This window comes from Chaetura pelagica, unplaced genomic scaffold (assembly GCF_000747805.2).
Source record: "Chaetura pelagica isolate M959 unplaced genomic scaffold, ChaPel_1.0 scaffold534, whole genome shotgun sequence".
Lineage (NCBI taxonomy): Eukaryota > Metazoa > Chordata > Aves > Apodiformes > Apodidae > Chaetura > Chaetura pelagica.
The window spans coordinates 1,109,135-1,127,679 of record NW_009953065.1 but is presented as its reverse complement, the minus strand read 5'-3'; the positions used below and the strand labels follow the sequence as shown (position 1 = coordinate 1,127,679).

The 18,545-nt window shown below is 36.6% G+C and overlaps 1 protein-coding gene across 1 annotated transcript in view; it reads right to left on the bottom strand.

Annotated features, from left to right (window-relative positions):
• Positions 1–3,729: 3,729 nt before the first annotated feature.
• The window catches only part of CPNE8 (copine VIII), a 107,833-nt gene continuing 93,017 nt past the window's right edge, over positions 3,730–18,545 (bottom strand). Inside the window, exons 15-21 of the mRNA XM_009996794.1 lie at positions 17,650–17,696; positions 16,724–16,905; positions 14,675–14,802; positions 14,419–14,521; positions 10,995–11,052; positions 8,168–8,241; positions 3,730–4,109 (exon numbers count right to left, since the gene is read on the bottom strand). Of these exons, the coding sequence (XP_009995096.1) occupies positions 3,921–4,109; positions 8,168–8,241; positions 10,995–11,052; positions 14,419–14,521; positions 14,675–14,802; positions 16,724–16,905; positions 17,650–17,696 (781 nt within the window). The 3' untranslated portion in view covers positions 3,730–3,920. The remainder of the gene's footprint in view (positions 4,110–8,167; positions 8,242–10,994; positions 11,053–14,418; positions 14,522–14,674; positions 14,803–16,723; positions 16,906–17,649; positions 17,697–18,545) is intronic.

The following is an 18,545-nucleotide window of genomic DNA, read 5'->3' as shown; positions in this document are numbered from 1 at the left end:
AGTCTTGAGTAATGTGCTCCGGGAGATCCCGCTTTAGCAGGGGAGCTGGACTAGATGATCTCTAGAGGTTCCTCCCAATCCTGACAATTCTGTGATTCCATAGTAGCCTCTTACTATGCTCCCTAGGTTCCAAATAAATTGGCATAATTTATCATTGTGTCCTTTTATTAGTTTCCAAAGATGATAATAATTTATCATTCTGATTGTTTCAGCCATTTCATAAAGTATTTGGGAGTGAATTTCATAGAATCATAGAACTATTCAGGTTGGAAAAGACCCTTGGGATCACCAAGTCCAACCACCATCCCTACTCTACAAAGTTCTCCCCTAAACCACATCCACCTACACCACATCCAAACGACCCTTAAACACATCCAGGGATGGTGACACAACCACCTCCCTGGGCAGCCTATTCCAGTGTCTAACCACTCTGTGAAAAAAAAAATCCCAATGTCCATTCTAAACCTCCCCTGTTGCAGCTTGAAGCCATTCCCTCTGGTTTTGTTGCTAATTACCTGTGAAAAGAGACCAGCACCAACCTCTCTACAATGACCTTTCAGGTAGTTGTAGAGACTGATGAGGTCTCCCCTCAGCTTCCTCTTCCCCAAACTAAGCATTCCCAGCTCCTTCAAGTGCTGGTTATCCTCTGTACATCTCTGCCGCTGCCCTGAGGAGCTGCCGAGGCCTTTTGTACGTTTTCCCACGTCTCTCAGACACGTCCTGGCACCTCAGCCCCTCCGATTCCTCACAGGATTCCCATGCAGTCCTGGGTCTCCCCACTCTGCCCCAGCTTCTCCAGGAAGCTTGGCCCCATCTCAGCCTCTCTCAGTAACTAAAAGGAGCAGCTCTCACTGCTGCCGCTGCCTCTCTCCGCTCCACGTTGTCTCACCTGTCCCTACTTAGGTGAGAAGTTGTAGCTTTTCAAAATGTCTTTTAAGAGAATACCTGCTCTCCTGAACTCTGCTTCTCGAGACACCTCCGTGGGGGACCACAGCTTATAAACCTTTTTGTGTATAGAAGTGAGCTCCTAGAAGCCCGTGTAAATTATCTTGTGAGTTGCCATCTTTGCCTAAAATGATAAAATTCTATTTTGTAACTAAATCACACCATTTCTTTGTCCAGATTAGCAAACAATTCCTCACTAGTCAGAACCAAACCTAAAATACTCCCAAACTGCATCCACCACGAGAAAGTGTCCTTCCTCATTTGTAGGAACATTTGTACAGTTTGTACCCTGCAGCACCATTTTCTGCAGGTATTAGAAAGAAAACATCTGTTCCAAGATACATACCAAGGGAAGCCTTTCAGAATGACCCATTTGTCATCTAACATCTGCTTTACTTTTCCTAAACATAATTACTTTCTGGTATCTGGAGTCTCAGAAAATTGCCAAGTGTTGGTAGCAGACAGTATTTCTTAGGAAGGAATAAGAGTTCTGTGTTCTATTGTTTTTAAGAATAAAGCCAGAAATAAAAATGGCTGCATGTGATATTTTGGAGAAATTCAAGTTCTGACAATTAACTCATTTCTAATACTGGAATGACAGAGGCTACTATGCGCATCTACATAATGATTCTTATACAGGTTACAGGATCAAGATGCCAAACATGCAGGGAATGCCACAAGTCTGGAAAAAGCCTCCTTTTCCATTGATCACATCTATTTCTTTTCATTGTTAGATTTAGAATCCAATACCAAACAGAAAAAAAAACCTTAAGTGCAGAATAGAATAGGCTAGTACAAAGGCTGAATCGGAAAAAATAATTTGATTCAGTAATACTTATTATTAGAAGTTCCTTCACTTGTTAAATGAGTTGTTAAATTAGTTTTGAGACTGATCTTTAGATTAATAAAAGGTGCTGGTTAAATGAGAACTAATAAACTATTCTAAACTGAATAAAAGATGTTTGTAGTTTTGGCCTTAGAGTGAAGACCTGTTAAGTACATGAGCCACCAGGAACCAAGAGAAAGGTCAGCATAAAGATTTGCTTTATCAAGTGAAACAACAGAAATTTGCTGTGAATTCAGTTATTTTTAAAGTGCCAAAACTCTAAGAATGAAAAATAAATGCAGAAGATGGAAGGAGAACACCACCACCATTCAGTAGATTTAAACTGACTCTTTATGATGCACTTTCATCAAAATCTGTAGTTTCCAGGTATCAAATTTCATTCATGCAACACCAATCCACTAAGAAATACATATTTTGGTGAGAAAATTAAACTCCATATTTATGTAAAAACTGTTTCGAAATAAAAATAAAACAATATTTATTTTTACTTGTTTTCTTTCTTTTTTTTCTTATTTCTTTTTTTTTTTTACTAACAGAATAATTATCTGGAAAAAGTAATTTCTCACATGAGATACTTAAAGGAAGCTAAATATATTTAAAAATGGAAGATTCTGCATTTACATTGTTAGATGCCATTAATATTGAAGATATGCTTTCTGGCAAAAAACTTCTCATGCTTTAAAAAACGCACCTTAGTTTTATACTGTACATTACAACATACAGTAGTAAGAAACAGAAGTGGTAAACAGGTTATATGCAACAAAAAGAAGTTACATTACATGACAGTTACAACTGTGACACACAAAAGATTAAGTTGTTAAGTCTTAACAGTATTTGAAGGCAATTCACAATCATTTCAGGAGTTTTGTGAAATTTAAGGCCATCAGTTCTAAATAAAATGTATCTGACACAAACTCACAAAACTGTGTATTTTGTAAAAAACTGTACATGCAAAACCATTTTATAATTAGATATGAACAGGCGTATAATAAAATTTTTGGGTAGTTTCGTACACAAAATTGTGCACAAATCAACATAGTTGTGCAATTTTTAAGCCAGTTAATTAACATTATCATTCATGCACCCTGAATGGAAATGTGATTAAATGACAATATTAAACCCAAATATCAAGAGCCAGCATCCCTTTGAATGGGTAATCTAGACAAAAAATTAAAAATTTTAAATTAAGTTTAAAACAGTCCATTATAAAACATCTGCTGTAGGAGTTTCAAAAAGCTTATCTGATGCAAAATGTTCAGTGCTTTAAGGAATGCATGGTAAGATTTAATGAGCTCAGTGAGTCAACTATAATACTTTGATAGTTCTGATTTGAGGTAATTTTCTTTAATTACTTACACCAAGTAAGTCTTATAATTTGCTTCAGTAACTAGTTCAAAAAATGGTAAACTCAGATAATCTTAGAAATTGGGAGAATCTCTGCAAAAATACACATACCTCGCCCTCAAAGTTTGGGGTTAGTCATAAGTCATATGCAATTAAGTTATCACATTTTAGGAGTTTGTTCTCAAACTGCAGGATGAATGGATTGAAGCACTGACTGAAGCAGCTCGGGTACCGGGCAACATGCATCTCTTTTCCTTTGCTTTCCTTTGTATTCGTCTGGACAAACATTCAAAGAGATATTGCTTCTCTTGTTATCTTGTGACAAACTATTGCAAGCTAGAAGACATGTGAATCAATATTCCAAACTTTTATTCTTAAGAATAGTTATAAAAGTACTGAAATTTAAAAATAGTCACATGTAAACATTGATACATAGTAGTAGCATTCCTATACATATATGTACACACAGTATTCAGAAAGAACAGCATCTTTTGAGTTGAAATCCTGACTTGTGCTTTCCCCTCCAATAAATACATCAAAAAGTAGGGCTTTTTTTTTTTTTTTTTTAAAAAAAAAACAAACCACAAAAACAACAAACCAAAAAACCAACTCAGAGAGAACATCAACATTTTACTCCTAGCATTTAAAAGCTTTCCAGTTGCTCATGCAACCATAGGAGAATTTTGGTATGTGAAGAGAATTTTTCTAGCTCCAAGAAGCTATTGGAAGCTACTGTTGCATCCAGAGACTCGACTTGTGATAAATGAGAAGCACTTTGGGGCAGTCATATCTGAGTCTGCAACACATGGATCGGGGGTGTATAGGGTGGTGGTGCAGGTGATGGCTTTATTCCTCTGACTCTCATGTAGGACAGAAACTGCTCTGGGATCTCAGCTAAAACATCTTTAGCAAGTCTTGCCATGCTTAACACGTGGTTTCCACTTCTGTCAATGTAATCTCGGAATGGCACAAACTGCAAAGCAGAAGAGATGTTCACACAGGTCATTATGCAGCCACGGAACACATCTTACAACATAAAAATAACAAAGTTTTGTCTAGGGAGCATGGATATGAAACCTTACACTATTTTTATATACATATACATATTTTCTATTGGTGTGATATATTTTATATATCCACATTACGTCTCAATGTGTATATATAATAGTGCCTTGCTCCCCCTTCACAAAACAGGAAAGATTTAATTGTTACTTGTCGTACTCCAGGATAAAACTAGAACTGATTGAGAAGTCAGACCCACAGATCTCTCATCTCCTGGCTGAACTCTAAAATCTGAAGACTATTTTGCTCATTATAGCAACCAGCCAAATTTTGGGGGTTTTGGATACACAGGAACCAACGCAACAGATTAAATACCATTTTTCTAAACAGCACTGCAATTTTCAAGATTTAAGGGAACACTGAATTTCAGTGAGAGTTTAGCCTGCATTGTATTTCTGAGATCCTGAGCTTTCCAGAAAAAGATAGAAATAAACAAAATAAATCTAGTAAATAAACTGAACAAACAAACAATCAAACAATCTCTTTGAGAAAAGAAAACAAAACAACCCAAAACCAAAGACAATGTTTCAGCAAAAAAGAGCTTGGACTTAATTAAATCATTTTTACAAGAACTTTGGAAAGCAGTTCTCACTCTGGACTTATAAAACTTATCTAGGCAAAAATCTACTAAAAGGTGTCTAGAATTCAAGTAAGAGATGATTCTTGGCATAACTCTCCTGAAAAAGGTCTCCAATTGCCAGAAGAAAGGCTTCAAGCCTGTGCTGAATTCAACTGAAATCTGTCACCAAGTCAGGTGTAAACAGCTAGTGATTTGGGCATTTCCCAGGGAAGCAGTAGAACTGCAGTTTCCTAGAAGATGATGACTAAGCCACAGAATTGTTGAAGCCAGAAGTGACCTCTAGAGATCCATTTGTCCAAGCTTGCTGCTCAAGAAGAACCAGCTAGCAGAGGTTGTGGCAGTGATCAAGACCACAAGAGCTGTCAGGAAGATGCCTCCAACAGGAGGAGCCTTTATTCCAGATAGGAACATCCTTTACTTCCTGACTGTGTTGTGTCCAAGAATGTATCAGGCATCAGGGCAAAATGACAAGCAAAAAGGAACCTGACTGTAGAGTACTAAGCTAGGAAGCAAAGTACCTGCAGCTCCATCATTAGCCATCTTCACTATTTCTGTGTTTATTCAGTAACTCTTCAATACAAGAGACAAGCAGATACTGTGACATTTACTAGCACTGACACCTCCATTTCATTAAAAAAAGGTCTGGCAGTTTTCAGAAGCCAGCCCAACACTGCCCTGTTTTAAGTGGTTGTTCCTTCTTAAACTCCATCAACTTTTCTGTAAGAATACATCTGATTATCCCAGAAGCACGAAGTTAGAAGAATAACAAGACAAACACCAAGCTTATCCCTTCCAAGCTAAATGTGTAAATCAGCAGGCAACAGAAACTTGTTTTGTTCCCCCCTCCTGTGGTTATACATTTTCTAACGAAATGTCAGTCTTATGCAAAAAGAAATTAAACAACTTGAGAAAAATTCGTACAAATATAACAGAGTATCCCTACAATACATAAGTATATTAAGGAGAGGAAAGAAAGGTCATGTCTTTACGTGAATTGTAGTCAGTGGTAAATAGATACAGTGACTCACTGTTGGTAGACAAATAGTTTCTTTACTAGTTTAATTTCAATATTTCACAACACTCACTGTTAAAATTAACAATGATTTTCACTAGCAAATTTTAACTAACCTAATACACAAAAAAGATAAACTTTTTATATTTGAGTAGTTAATTTTACAAAAGCAAGTCAGTTTTATCCTGACAGATACAAAATAAAGGTCATACTAAACCTAAAGGGTTTGACATTATCCCTTTTTAATTTATTTTGCTAGCTTATATTTGTTAGTATTTAGACATAAAAAGAGCACAAAATAATATTGCCTTCAGGTAATTCAATATGGCTTGGGACAAAGTTCTGATTCAAATATGTTAATAGTGAGTAAATATTTTATTACTTTTTGGATATGCAATGAATTCTAAATAAATATAAAAGCGTATTCATTACATATTGCTTTTTATTTCTCAGAAGAAATTAGATTATTTCTGATGCATAGCCTTTTCCCACATCTTGTTTATAACATTTTAAGAACTCTGTCCACTTATGCACTTTGAATGTAAAACCAGCAGCTTTTGGAGCTGCTGTTGTTTGGAGAAATTATCTATCATTACATTGCAAACATGTAAATGCATTTAAATATAAGTGCAATACATGCCAGAGATATCAGAATTAGCTTAAAAAAACCTGACACAGCACATTTTGCAGAAATACTAGTTCAGGCTGAAGAAAAGTTACAATTCCAGCAGATGTAAGTGAAAACAAATCTACACATTCCAATGTTTATCAGCTGCAATATGACCTTAATTATTATTAAAACATTATCACCTGCAGTATGAGTTATTTGTACAGCTCAGATATTCTCTCTGTATATTCTACTAACCAACAATAATATAAAAATCCAACCTGGCTTGGAGAGAAAAAATAAGCAAGAGAAAAAAAAACACCACATATGTGAAAACTACAGATTTTGACAAATATGAGGAATAAAGGGAGAAGAAATAGGAGATCTAAGATAAGGTTTGACCCTAAGGATGGGTGTCAGTGTTTAAGAAGCATTTGGACAATACCCTTAATAACATACTTCAACTTTTGGTCAGCCCTGAAGTTGTCAGGCAGTTGGACCATATGAAGGTAGTAGGTCCCTTCCAATTAAAATATTCTATTTCATAAATGTATTCTGGAAAAGTATGCCTTCCATAAAAGAGTTTAGTTTTAGACAGATTTTATTCTTTCTGCAGTCATCAGGTTGATCTAATTTTTCAGTAGTTTACTGCTTTTCAAGTATCAACTTCTTTTGTACTTTGGCAAGTAGATATTAGTGTGCTAAGCCATCAAATGTCTTTCTCTTTGCTTTGTTCCACTTTCATATCCCATGAAAATACAAAAATTCACATCAAGTTAAATTTATTTGATCAAGAAAATAATAATGAAATTTCTCCAGCAGGTAGGTAATCAGGAGGCAGGATGAGGTGCCTGGAGCATGGATGAAGTACATAGTTTGGACAGCCTGTGGGACTATAGAAATCTGCAGTTCTGAGGGGAAGGGAGATCACTGTGCATGCAGAACTGCTACAGCCAGTGGTTGCCTGGGCTTGAACCACAACTGCTGGGCAGACTGAACCACTCTAGAGAGCAGGAACAGAACCGGAGGACTTTGACAGAGAAATTGAGGCATCCGTGGAATGCAGATGAATGGAGCACTCTCAGGGCTTCATTCAGACATGTAAACACAGATCACAGAATCATAGAATGGTTTGGGTTGGAAGTGACTTTTAGCATAATTTACTCCAACCACACTACATCTTCAACTTGATCAGGTTGCTCAGAGCCCTGTCCAACCTGACCTTGAGTGTCTCCACGGACAGGGCATCTAAAACCTCTCTATGTATCCTATTCCACCTGTCATCTGAGTTTCCTTATAGCATGAGACATATACATGGTCATATGTTGGAGACACAACACTGGAACTGGGAGACATTCATTGTCTTCTGGACTGGCAGTTTGAGGCCAAGAAAGATCTCCTAGACATCTCAAATGCACTTGTTAGAGGATTAGGTACTGCTGACCTACACAAAAATTGCAGTTTTTCATGATGGAATCACAGTGAGATTGCAGTGCAAAGGCTAATCCTTCTTCCAAAGCTGTATAACCCTGTGAGTTTGTATCAGTGTGCTGCCAGTTACGGGTCATTGCCTAATGAGCCCAAATCCACTGCTATGTGTTATATAAAGGCTTACAGATATCACAGAGTTTCTGAGCTGTTACAAACACCTGAAGATAAAAATATGTCAGTGCTAAGGTATAATGCAAGGTAGGATGACATGTAGAAACAACAATTCAAAACAAACAGGATCAGTAAAATCTAGCTATTAGAGTAAATTTTATCTCCCACCTGCACAATGTCTCTTTCTGCAAACTTTCCTCTTGAAGAAATCCTCACTACATCACCATCCAGTTCTTCCATAGCTTAAAAAAAAGAAACAAATTTAATCAATCTGAGTTCAGCTACGCAACAAAAACAATCTCACTGAGAAAAACTTGAGTCAGTTTACAATTTAGAGCAACAAAACCAACAACTGCTATTTAAGTAACGCTTTAAGATAATCTGTGCTATAAAATACATCATGCTTTGTAGTTATTTTGCACTTTTTCATGCTGGCAATACATTCTTTTTGCCTTTATTGTCATCTTCAGAACAAATCAGACCATGATAAGGTCCTTATTTTCCAGCTCTCAAACCAGCATGGACATCTGGTCTGGTAAGGCTATATTTGTACTTCCATAGGTGAAGAAACATTCATTTTCAGCAGTTATTCTTACAGAAGGTATCACAGGATACAGCACAAAGAGGTAGTAATTCACATTCATACTGGAAAAGTAATGACTGTTAACACATAGGAATGAAGTGTTCTTTAAAAAATACATTAAATGCATGAAGTGTCTTCTTGATTCATTCTGAACAGGACCCAGGAACACTAACATTGTTCAGATACCCAGAAGCCATTCTAGGTAGAAAGGCATACCTGATCTCTGGTCAGTGTTGAAATGGATGGACTTGGGATCACAGATTATTGCTCAGCTGTTGGCTCTGCAATCCTACAATCCTTCTTTCAGCATACCTATGAAAACCAAAGCCCTGCATCACTGAGCTTCTCAGGGGCTTACAAATTGGGCTGAGTTCACTGAAAACAGCATTTCAATAACTATTTGTTCCAATGCAAGAACTAAAGAGCATAAATGACACTATCGAGAGCCAAGTTCAAACCAAAGGGTATGTTTGTTTAAAGAAAAAATAAGTAGGTCTGTAAAGCACAATGTCAAATGATGCTGCTGATGCAAAAAATGTACAGGTGTTCAAACCAGGAGGCTGAACAAGCATTTGAAGGAGAGATCCACTGAAAATTTCCAAATTAGACATAGAATCAGAGAGTGGTTTGGGTGGGAAGGGACTTTAAAGATCATCTATCCCCAATCCCCTGCATGCGCAGGGACACCTTCCACAGGACCACATGGCTCAGAGCCCCATCCTGCCTGGCCTTGAACCCATCCAGGGTCTTGGCAACCTGTTCCAGTGTCTCACCACCATTACAGCAAAGAATTTCTTCCTAAAGTCTAACTTAAATCTACCCTCTTTCAGTTTAAAGCAATTCCTTCTTGTCCTATCACTACAAGCTCTTGTAAAAAGCCCCTCCCCAGCTTTCCTGTAGCCCCTTCAGGTACTGGAAGGTGCTACAAGGTCTCCCCTGAGCCTTCTCTTCTCCAGGCTGAACAACCCCAACTCTCTCAGCCAGACATGGAGTCTGTTTCTTCCAGAAGGAACTTCTGCAGAGGGGAAAGTCATTTCTCGGCCCTCTTGGACACTGAGGCACCACAGAAATGGCACACATTTACTAGGCGAGCTTTGCTGAGGCAGTATACTTGTGGGTCCAAAGATGGAAACTGTACCCTGCAGTACAAACAGAATCCTGCCTTAAAAAAAGTGATAGCAATGACACCCCCAAAACCCTGTGAACACAACCTCCAGAAGTAAAAAGACAGAATCTCCATGCCCTGACTGAGTTATGGGTAGTCTGGGCAAATGCAAGGAATGGACAAACAGGGAGGAAGGGAAAAGGCAAAGGAGAGGTGAGAGAAAAATAACTAACATATGACTGAAGTTTGAATTCTCAGGGGGAAAAACGAGGGTTTGTAAATTTCTCTTATAGGCATTTATGAAGGTAAACTGTCTTTTCTCATTGCTTGTGGCATACAATCATCTGAAGTGTAAGAGTCCATTTGAACAATCTCTTCAAGGAATAAGAATCTTAAAATGATCACCAATATGCCACTTGCAAAAAAGCACTAGAAAGTGAAACCACAAGAACTTATTTTTTCTCATATTATTTTTTCCTACTGTTTTCATACTCTGAAAATATTTGTACAAGAACTAACAGGTACAGTCATTATTGATTATTTACATTACACATCTGTGGTAGTAGTAAATCTATTTCATGTATAAAAGACAAGCTGTCTAACCAGAAGTACTAGAATTAAAAAAAAAAAGACGTAGAACTCTGAGGAATAAATACACAGGGAATGTCTACACTTCATAGTGCAGTGATATACATAATGGCACTTAAATTAGTCCAAATAACAGAAGCAACTTATTGCAATGGAGATTGGTGTTCTGGAACATCACATGAAAGAATACATAAATAATCCTGGTCATTTCTCTCATACTGTAATACTCTCTCAATGCTGCCACACAGTAAGGCTCACTTCTCTTGTCCAGTAAAGCCCAGTTTAAGCCAGATCACCTCCTCAAATGTATTTATTTTTCTCAGCATTTTATTACTGCACTAAGAACAGATGATCAGTATTTCCAGCCAACTGACACTTCACAAGGTCACTAAATATGTGTGCTGAAGAAATTCAGAATTACTTAAGTATACTTACTTTACTGTGAGGTATTTTTTTCCCCCTCATCATCTGGAGCTGTGTAAATGCTGAGCCCCCATATGGTTCTGTGACTTGAACAGAGAGCCTGAGGGCCTACATAGCTCCACATGGTAGCTTGTAATCATACTGAGTTATCAATCAATCCAGCTGGAAATGTCAACAGTGCTTACTGCTTGTTCCATATCATGCTCTTTTAAAAAACAGCATTTGTTTGAAAAGCCACATATTACTAACATGTAAACAGATATTAAAGATTCTAGGGAAAAGGCTACAACACTTACCATCAAACTCTGCTGGTCCTACCCCCACGATAATTACTGACATTGGAAGCTTTGAAGCCTTCAAAAGAAGAAAAAGAGGTTTAACACATTACATAACCTCTGCCAATAATATGAGATCTGAGGAAAATCTGAATAAAAAACACACAGAGGTTATTTTTTAAAGAACTTTTTTTTTTTCCACCTAAAAAGCTGAGTGATGTAAACTGTCTGCTTAAGTGGTACAAAACATCTTGGACGAAGGTATTTTATTTTTTCCTTAGAGAGTCTCTGAATCATGTAGGATCATAATTTAACACAACAAACTACATTAGGATTTAATACTAATATGACAACTAGGATAAGAAATTACCTTAGAAACTTTTCTAAACTGACAATATTTGCCAAATATGTACCTAATGACAGTCTGACATTTATTTAAATGCACTTTGCTATTTTTTGATATTACATAGCTGCTTGGAACTATGTGACACTATATTTTACATAGCTCTTGTGTCAACTTTTCTCAACAGAAGGAATAATCTGTTTCAGCAATATGTAACTTGTATTACTTCCACAAATGAAATTCTATTCAAGTCAGTCAACCATGCCACAAAGCAAAGAAGATATCAAACTGGCTTATGGTAAGATTTTTAATTTTACTTAATCTTTTTCATTCAATGAAACAAAGCAAAGATGGCATCTGGCTTTCCCTGAATAAACTCTTGGTAAAACCTTGAAAATTGCCAAGACAGTATAATAAATATTGGATTCTCTGCTCTGATAGAAGAGCCAGATATCTGCCAGACTACAGAAATAACCTGAAAATGCCTCTGTTGAGGAGGATAAGAACTAAAAAAAGCCATCTACCAAATGTCAGGGTTGACAACTGTTCCTTATTGAGATATTCTGATGAACTCTGAAATGCTTACGGTCATTTCAAAGAGGAGTATATATTGGCCAAACATCACAGATGTACACTATCTGCTAAACAGAACCCTGCTTCTCTCAAGTCTGAAGTCAAGTGGGTTTGGAACATACTGTTATCTTTTTCTTTTGGAATATAAAAAGTGTTTTTCTCCCTCATTTAAAAGATATTCTCATTTTAGATACATCATCACATTTTCCCATTCTTCATCTATCATAATACTACATATAAAACCAACTTTTTTTCAAGCAGATTTACCATTAATTACTGTAAACATGCAATTTAAAATAATGAATATACATAATTGTATAAATGACTATTTAATGTTCCATTCCACTGCACATTATACATTACATACTATACATTGACTGCAAATTCATCACAAAGTGTTACTACATAGTCAATCTTCCACCTAAAATTCTGTAGCAGAATAAAAAAATAATAATAAAAAAAATCCCTTATTAGTTTAATACTAATATGCTACAGAAGATAACAGTAAAAGCTGTCTAGCAGGTCCTGGACAAACAGCTCTAGGTGGCCCTGCTCAAGGAGGGGGACTGGACAAGAAGATGCTTTGAGGTCCCTTCCAACATCAACCAGTGATTCTTTGACTAAGGGCCAGAAATACAGTGTAACTTAGTTACAGTGCACTGCATAAGTCACTCATAGCAAGTATAAATGTTTTCCAGACATGAAGCTACACCTTAGAACAGAACACTATCTGTTGTCTAGATGTCTTCTAGAATCTTATGGCTTGATTGCAAAGAAAACATCCTTTATACAGAGCTGTGCTCACACAGACAGCATTGTGTGAACCAATGTATATGAAACAGCAAGTGGCAAGGACAGCATAAAGGCAAAGAGTTAAAGTTGTGCATAATAAACTCAAGTGTTGGCATTTCCTGAATGAACTTTCCACAGTTTGGTAAAACAGAATGTGTCTGACATACATACTGTAATAAGAAGATGCCTAAGCCACGCAGTTAGTATTAAAAAATGAAATATACTCTTCCTGAGTTTTATACATGTCCAGTTGCATTGAACATCACTGCCCTTATTATTATTTTGGATGTTATTAAGACTGAAAAAAAACTGCTATTGAATAGCATTTAATTAGTTGTGTCACAGTGTACTGCGCTCACACTTCAAGAAGTACACAGAAAAATGAATGCATCTTCATAAAAAGAAAAGACAGCAAATATTCCCAAATTTCCACTCATTTCAAGCTAACAACTCATCTGGTCTATTTCCAGACAGTTGCAGACTAACAGCTATTATTCCTGGAAATGAACTATTACTGGAAACAAGGCTTTTCTGTGTGTCTTAGTGGCAAACTACTTAATCTCACAAAATTTCAGCCAACTGGACTTGCTGTTCTCTTAGGACTTCAAATTGAGGAGTGAGTTAAATAAAGAGCTGCTCCGTTTTCTCCACCAAGCCTTTTTGTGACCTAAAGGAAGCAATGTTCCAAACTTCTAGACAAGACTAGAGGATGAACTTCCAAACTAAAAGCTTCTTTATCTCCTTTAAATACAAGACTCTGTTTATCCTGTTTTAGTGGTGGAAGCTGGAAGAGAAGAGGAGGTAAAACTCAGTTGAAGCTCTGGGTGTAAGAAGTTACTGGGTGGGCTGTCAGAGCCCTTATTAACACACAGACTCTGTCTTCGTGCTGCTGGCTAGAACTTGAGGGCATCTTGCTCTCCAGTGAAAGGGAGCATTTCAGTAATATTTTCATATGCACCGTAGCAACTGGAATGGTATTGAGTCTCTACAGGAGGTAGTGAAAGTGGGCCTTCAGAAATATGTCACACTACTCATTCTGACATGACACTTAATTGTTTTAATGTAGGCTTTTCACCCATCACTTCACTTGTAACTAGATCCACTGTGGGGTGTTCAAAACAATTAGTACAGATCTTCTCAAACCCTATCTGGAAGCTGTTTCTCTGTATTTTTCCCTGACGTTTGCCAGGGTCAAAAGAAAATTGGAACCTGTTCATAATGCAGAATACTGCTTAAAAGCATGGAAGTTTTGAATAGAAAACTATTGAAAATAATGCAGAAACTGAGAAAAAAATTAAGAATTCTTAAAATTCCAGGGAATTATTTAGAAGGAAATTAGATGACTGGTATACTTGTCATTTGGGATCAGAAAGTTTGGGGCAGTTTTTAAAAAGGTGGAGGGGGATCAAAGCTGTCTGAAATTGTTAGAAAGACAAACTGTGTGGTGGGATGTGCATGAGGAAAGAGGAAGCAAGAATCAGATGAGGATTCAGATCAACATACAGTGTTAGAGGGAAGAGTATCAATTGCTCATAGAACACCATCCAATTAGGCTCAGATTCGGGCTTTGGTTTAGTTTTGTCCTATGTATAATAAACTTTTGCTATTTGTAAAAAAAATAATAAACTATGGAATACATGTAGTGCATCAAATATTAAATTCTTTAGATTATTGCCTAAAATATGAATTCCTAGAAACAGAATTAGTTTAAATTTCAACACTTTCAGCAGAACTTACGTTCACTATGGATTCTTTTGTCTGAGCCATATCAGAAATAACTCCATCTGTAATAATGAGGAGAACAAAATACTGGGAGCCATCTTTTACTGAAGCAGCATATCTAAAGGAAGAAAAAACAGCTTTGTAACAGGGAAAAAAACCTTTCTACAAATAAACTAACATGAAAAGAAGTTGCATTTTTAAAATTTGGCCTTTTATATGTCATAGATGTATTGACAATAAGTTTCTGTGGAGTACCTGTTGTGATGCTTACCTGGCTACATGGTTAATTACAGGGGCAAAGTTTGTTGGTCCATAAAGCTGTACAGATTTTAGACTCCTGTAATATGCCTCCATCACACCATCAATTCCATGGCAGTATGGATTTTGAGGGTTTCCATTCTAATGAAAACAAGTGATGATGAATCACTACAAGTAATGATCAAGCAAAACCAATGTAGGTTAGCGAACAGTACCCAGCATACACATTTAAATGGCCAAGACCTAAGTATTCTAGGATCTAGTCCAAGAATTTACTACAGATGCCCAATGTACGTGCCAAGGCTGGTTGTGAGTGTTAACTGCCTAGGGAAGGAGGTTCTAGCAGCCTCATGTTACAGGCACCCTGAACTGGTTCCTATACATAAATACCATCTGAAGTGGAATTAAAGAGTCCATGTGAGGATTTAAGGGATGAATTACAGGGCAGATGTAAAACTGGAAGTATGTTTAGGAGCACAGTTCTTGCTCAGTAATTTCTTATTTTAAAAATGTGAAAAAAATAAATGGTATCCAGATCTTGATGTTCAGACACTATGCAAGTAAACTATAAACTACTGGTTTTGTACACTGCTCTGGACTGGAAAACTGATTTTTTTCAGCCCGTTGAAAAGATTAAGAAAGGAAATTATTCTTTTGGAACCCACTGAAATGGTTGGGTCTGTAAATTCTTTGGGTAACCATTTTTACTCCCATCTCTGTAATAACTCTGCAATGACAATAAAATCATATAAGCTAAATCCCAGATTAGTGACTCATGTCAGGCCAGGCAAGTGATCCATGTAAGGCTTCAAGACCTTCCGAATCACTTTACCCTCCTTCAAGTGCCAACACCTCATTGGCTTAACATGCCAGTATCTCATTCTGAGATAGAACATACATCCCTGAGAATCGAGAAGAGCAAAGGAGATTTTTTTAATGGAATTGATCTAGAACGTTAAAAGAGAGTGCTGAAATACTGCTTAGCATTAAATGGGAGACATCTATTTATGTTTACATATGGAGGAAGGAAAAGAAGGCTGTTTTTTCCTCTGTAAAAAGAACCTCATTACAATTAACGAGGCAAAACCAATGCCTCATTAATTAACTGAATTAATTTTAGAAACAAACTGAAAGTAGCCAGGAATAAGTCTTCTGTTTTAATAGCCTGAAAATTATATGTATCAATATATTTGAACTTGCTACATGAAGACCAAAGGAAGTCTGTAATTAAAATTAGTATCTGCAATTGCACCTGTTTTAAATCACTATCCATGTGGAAAATCTTTCTTTGAGGTAAGACACGTGGCATTGTTTTCTAGCACAGGCTGACAGAAGAAATACACATCTACAATCACCAGTCTTCTACCATGTCTCTGCTGCTGTCTAATTAAAACCTACCTGATACACCTACACTTGCTTTAACTTTATCCTACTCACAGAAAAAAAGTATCTCATAATAAGCAAGTATATAAACATCCACACTAATCACAAGCATCAGTTATAACACATCAACCTTTCTGGCAAATACTGTTAGATTTTTAGGTTTAATTTAGCTCGTACATGGACCAGTCTCAGATTTATTTTTGTCACCTCAGTTTATAGTCCACTTAGTTATCTCTGTGTCTCTAAACTAGCAGCCTGGAAAAGATGAAGAGATCACAGAAAATAAGATAAAACAATAATAATAATTAATAATAACAGTAATAATAGTTATGATGATGATGAAATATTATCTTGGATCATTATTCACTCACTTCTTAAAATAGATTAGCTTCAATCTGAAGTCTTTCAAGCTTCTGTTTCTCATGTTGCTACAGCTGAGGCTAAAGATGATTAGTTTTCTTTATTACTATTGTTGGCCTACAGAGACCTTTTCACTCTGGATTTCTGTCAGTAACTTGACGACCATGAATGATTTGGGAATAAACTTTTAGACAGAAGAATTAGCACGTTATCTGCTCTTATCTAGGAATTGCTTAAGATTGCAAGGTTAACTCCCCTAATTTTATTGTAGTAAAGAATATGAACAGTATCAAAACTTACAAACAATATGTAAACTTACCAGTGCAAACTCATGTGATACTCTTCCATCTGGAGGCAGTCTAGCTCCAAAACCTAGAGCTGGGAACATTTTATCACTGTCATAGTCCTGAATTATTTCACCTACTGCTTTCAGTGCCATGCCATAAGCATTCAGCTGATAGGGATTCATGTAGTGCAGTGACGTAGGCTGTGAAGGGTTACCTGTTGAAAGAAAGATCAAGCAGATTTACTTTAAAATTAATATCTTCAAAATTTTCTCTCTTAAAAATTACAGAAATCTAAAAAAGCAGAAATTGAAAAGAAAATGAACTGATTTCCTATATACCTAACTGTGGTTGTATCAGGTAAAAATGCAATGATTTTCTGAATACATGTTAATAGTTTAACAGTGGTAGCTGTAAACCTTTTCAGCACTGAATGGGAAGCAAGAAACTATCATTACCCTCATAAATTTGTGTAATTTTAGAACGATACATGTTTTTAAGAGGAAATTTACTAAAGTATTATTACATTCTGATAGCATCTCTGGAGGAGGATCAAAACTTATCTCTGCTTCACCCCATTTCAGCCTTACTCCACTTGAAACTCCTTTCTTTTGCTCCTCTCAATGAGATCTTCCTAAGTTAGGCAGTTTTCTCCCAGCAATAAAAAGAAAACAACAAAAATATTAATTGGAAAATACACAAAGATTTGAAAACCTCTCCTACTTATTCAGCTTCATATGTAGCTTTTTCAATTTTTATCTGCTCTACTTGCCCTGTTTTTCTGGACAGGAATTGTGCTCTAGTCTGTTGGACAGCAAAATGGAATCCAGATTTGACATGTTGCCAGTCATACAATCAGTAACAGAATGAAGTTAAGCAAAATACTGATATAGGCACATACATGTACACTTAAAACTGAACAGAGCACATACATGCACAAAAAGGTCATTTTTATTCTTACCATTTGAGGCTGTGAAATCAATAGCTACTGTGAAATTGATTTGGGTTCTGTAGAAAAAGCAAACACAAATCTTGTTAATAGCTTTACTGTTCTGTGGAAGAACAAACAAGAGATGATAATGTTGTTTGTGGACAAACTGTAGGACAGTAATTTTCTAATACAGGAAATAAAACACTGAAAATACTCTTTTATCAGGCTTCAGCCAAGAGTTACACAACAGTGTTTTACTAAAACACTGGAAACAGTTACTTTACTCCATCCTTCCTTTTTTCATTGGTTATACAAAATCTTGAATTGTTTATCAGGTTAAGTTCAATAAACATTATTAATTTTCAACAGTTATACTGATTTTCCTTTGGACATATTTTAGCCCTAGCCATGGAAAACTTGGAAAGAATTTTTTTTCTTTGAGGGTAGTGTGACACTGGAACAGGTTGCCAAGAGAACTTGTGGATGCCCCATCCCTGGAAGCATTCAAGGCCAGGTCAGATGGGGCTTTGAGTGGTCTCCAATGTGGTCTAGAGAGAAGTGACTCTACCCATGGCAAAGGGGTTGGAGCTAGATGGTCTTTAAGGTCCCTTCCAACCCAAACCATTCTATAATTCTGTGATAGTAAGAATAAAGATCCTAAGACATGTATGTCAACTGTCTTCTACCATGATTACTACAGCACGTAGAAAAGCTGTCTTCTTCAGATAAGAAGAGGTTAGGAAAAAACAACACAATACAACCAAGGGAAGACCTCACTGCTCTCTACAGCTACCTGAAAGGAGGTTGTAGACAGTTGGGGTTCGGTCTCTTCTCCAAGTAGCAAGCAATAGGAGGAGAGGAAATGGTCTCAGTTTGAGCCAGGGAAGGTTTAGATTAGATATTAGAAGACACTTCTTCACTTGAAG